This window comes from Impatiens glandulifera, chromosome 1, assembly GCF_907164915.1.
Source record: "Impatiens glandulifera chromosome 1, dImpGla2.1, whole genome shotgun sequence".
NCBI classification, from domain to species: domain Eukaryota; kingdom Viridiplantae; phylum Streptophyta; class Magnoliopsida; order Ericales; family Balsaminaceae; genus Impatiens; species Impatiens glandulifera.
The window spans coordinates 14,267,434-14,270,991 of record NC_061862.1 but is presented as its reverse complement, the minus strand read 5'-3'; the positions used below and the strand labels follow the sequence as shown (position 1 = coordinate 14,270,991).

The following is a 3,558-nucleotide window of genomic DNA, read 5'->3' as shown; positions in this document are numbered from 1 at the left end:
AGTTCAAGACTCCTGCACAACTCAAGAAGCTTTGTCAAGGTTTAGACGACGACGTTCGTAGATTGCGACGAAGCTTGCTCAACACTTGCAACTTGAGCTCGACTGGTTCTTAGGGGCTGCTTTTTCTATAGGATGCTTAGAATGACTAACCTATGCTGTTATGGTTAAAAGCTTGACTTTTATAGTGGAGCTTAAGAGCGCGCAGTTATTTATGTTGAGTTATGGATTATACACTTATAATAAACTCTACATTGTTGATTAGAGTTTATTGAATTTGTATTTTGTTTTGGGTTTGGGCCTAACCAAGAGTTATTTAGGTTTATTACTTAAATGTTTACTCTATAAATATGTGATTATAAAGGGTTTACAGAAATGAGATGGAATTCTAAAGAGATAAAATGTGAGGCAAAAACTTTGTATTCATTCTTCTTCTTCACAGTGAAATCTAGTAGTGGTTGAAGTGGACGTAGCTTAATTTGAGTGAACTATTATAAATATGTGTCTTCTTGTGTTCTTCTTTCTTGCGTTTTTACAGATTATTTCAAGCATGTCGGATTTGGGAGATACAAATCATAACAATTTAATCGTAACCAAAAATTTAGGGGCTGGCTAGATCTACATGGGATGACTCACCAAAATTCGTTACCATCCATAGTTGCAATGTACTATTATAGGCTTCAATTTGATAGTCAGTTCATCACCACCTATGGTTCATTGTAGCCCAAGTTCTTGCCAGTTGAAGTTTAGTTCATTTAGATAAGACAATTGACATTTCTAGGTTGTATCATGTATGGAGAAGAGTGAAATGATTTGGTTTATGCAGGCTTGTATATAGTTAGGTCTCTTTTGGTTCTTTTGATAGGTCATGGCCTTGTGGAACCAAGTTGATGAAGGTTGGATTTATTTGAAAAACTGAAAACACTGCTCGCATTGATTTCATATTTGATGAACAATAAAGGATCAAATGATATATAGCCGCGATATTGGTAATTTGGTATGCCATGTTTGTTTCCTATTTTGAGCTTCCAATGCTTGGAAAGTAGTCCCCAAGTCCTGTTTGGATCGTTTTTTCTTTTTTTCTGCAAAAATCAAAACACACAAGATTAATATCCAAATATTTTCTTATTATTTATTATAACTATCATTATTAATTACTTTTTAACTTATACTAATAATTGTATCTTTTAAATATTTCTTTTGTTTCTTTTCTTTTTACTGAATTAAATATTTGTTTTTATAATAAAAGACATAAAACTTATACATAAAATCTCACAATAAAAACTTAAGTGATCACGTGTTATTATTTTCATAAATAATATTTTATTAAAATACCATAAAAAATATTACAACTACAAAACATAAAAATAAAAATAAAAACAATAACATTACATATACGAACAAGAATAAAAATAATAAATAAAACATAAAAGACAAAGACAACACCATGAAGGACTATTCATTTCAGACTCATTCAAGATTGAGCTAGTTGTTCAATTGCAATTACAATGGGTTAGAAATCTCGGCCATCTTTAGCTGCACGAGGGCCTTACATTCTTCAAGGATCTTTTGTAGTGTTCGAGTTGTTGATACCTCATCTGCTCCCTTGATCTTTCCTAACACCTTTGATCGTGCACAACTTGTAAGGCTTGAGTCACTGCCTTTTCAGGTTGCTTTTGGACCTCAAGTTGATCTTGAACGTGTATAATTTGAGCGTTCAGTTCTCTAGTTTTAGATAACTGATTAGCCACCACTAGATGTTGGGCCTCATGGGAGAGTCTCGTTGATGATGAGGAGGAACCAAGAATACCAAATAGCCGGTCATCCACACTTGGATGAGCAAAAGGTAATACTTTGTTCGCCGGAGAGAAAACAATTAGTAACATCTCGATCCCACAAAGTGTGGTTAGTTCACTGGATTTTTTAAACACTCCAATTCGTTTATTAGAGATGGTGATTTGAAGCTTATTCTCATTCAGCATTTTCGACATGGTGATTTTTTTACGCCATTTGTTTGTCCTCGTCATGACTAGCTAGTTAGTGTGTATGAATGAATCGGAGAAAATCTATTTATAGATTTTAATATTGAAACTTTGCTCGCTTCATGAAAAAAATTTAAACATGCCAGCTAATTTTGTATCTTTTACCAAATCCATGAATAATTTTTTACTATATCTATATTGCAATAAAAAATATTTTATTTCCAATTTTTATCATACATTTTTTACCGCTATTTTAAAATCAATAATAATGAAGTTACCTACAAAGTTTATTTACATGAAAGATACAACTCAATGCTTCGAGCATCTATTCGCTTTAGGTATACTAATTTTGTATCTTTTACCAAATCCATGAATAATTTTTTACTATATCTATATTTGCAATAAAAAATATTTTATTTCCAATTTTTATCGTACATTTCTTACCACTATTTTAAAATCAATAATAATGAAGTTACCTACAAAGTTTATTTACATGAAAGATACAACTCAATGATTCGAGCATCTATTCGCTTTAGGTATACTAATTTTGTATCTTTTACCAAATCCATGAATGATTTTTTACTATATATATTGCAATAAAAATATTTTATTTCTTATTTTTATCATACTTTTCTCACCGTTATTTTAAAATAAATAATAATAAAGTTATTTATAAATTTTAATTACATAAAAGATACAACACAATGATCTGAGCATCTATTCACTCTACGTTTACTTATTCGCTAAGTTCGGAAATTGTAAAGTGGTAGTTATTGGGTTCAACTCGTGTGATGAATGTTGGGGTGACCGGTTTATTGGGCTTTGATTAATAATATATAATAGACAACAAGGGTTCTCTTAATCTACCATTAAGAGTGAATAATTTGTATTAGTGAACCTCTAAGGTGTTAAAAGAAAACTTTGGTGTAACTCACTTCAATATAGTGAATATAGTTTAAGAGGTCTACGAGTCCCATAGTATTTTATTCTTATTGGATTTTTCACGCTAAAATATATTTGTTTCTGTGTGCTTAATTTTATTATTTTTAGTTGGTTTAGTACACATGATTATCTCATTGTGGCATACAAAGAGAGAAATGACAATTATTTCACAATTTTTATTAAGAGATTTTTCCCAACAAGTAGTATCAGAGTATTTGATTGGACTAATCAAATTTTATGTGTGCCAAATGAATGAGAAAAAATTGATTAGGATGATTAAGCTAATCTTGACAAACTTTTTGGTCTAAAAACGCAAGATGCTCAATCTGTCGATTTGCAAAGATCTGTGTAGGTCTATACAAGGCATGACAAAGTCAGACACAATGAGCGATGAAGATTAGAAAAATCTGAATTGGAAAGCTTCTACAAGTAGGAAGTGGGTTGACCAAAATATTTTCCACCACATTGTAGAAGAGAACGATGTGTATGGACTTTGGAAAAAGTTGGAGTCGATGTTCGAGAAGGGTTCTTCTAGAACAAGCCAATGATAATTCGGCAACTCATGAATTTGAATTACAAAGATAATGGGAGTATGACAGAGCACACTAGTAGGTTCATTAGCTTAGTGAATTAGATG

The 3,558-nt window shown here is 31.3% G+C and overlaps 1 protein-coding gene across 1 annotated transcript; it reads right to left on the bottom strand.

Moving 5' to 3' along the window:
* Nucleotides 1-1,613: 1,613 nt before the first annotated feature.
* On the bottom strand, nt 1,614-2,024 carry LOC124918714 (agamous-like MADS-box protein AGL62). The gene has a single exon (XM_047458758.1). It carries the CDS (start codon nt 2,022-2,024, stop codon nt 1,614-1,616), a length of 411 nt encoding a protein of 136 aa, XP_047314714.1.
* Between the last annotated feature and the right edge of the window lie 1,534 nt (nt 2,025-3,558).

Coding starts and splice junctions, on each gene's coding strand:
- LOC124918714 (XM_047458758.1), bottom strand. CDS start 2,024: ATGACGAGGACAAACAAATGGCGTAAAAAAATCACCATGTCGAAAATG.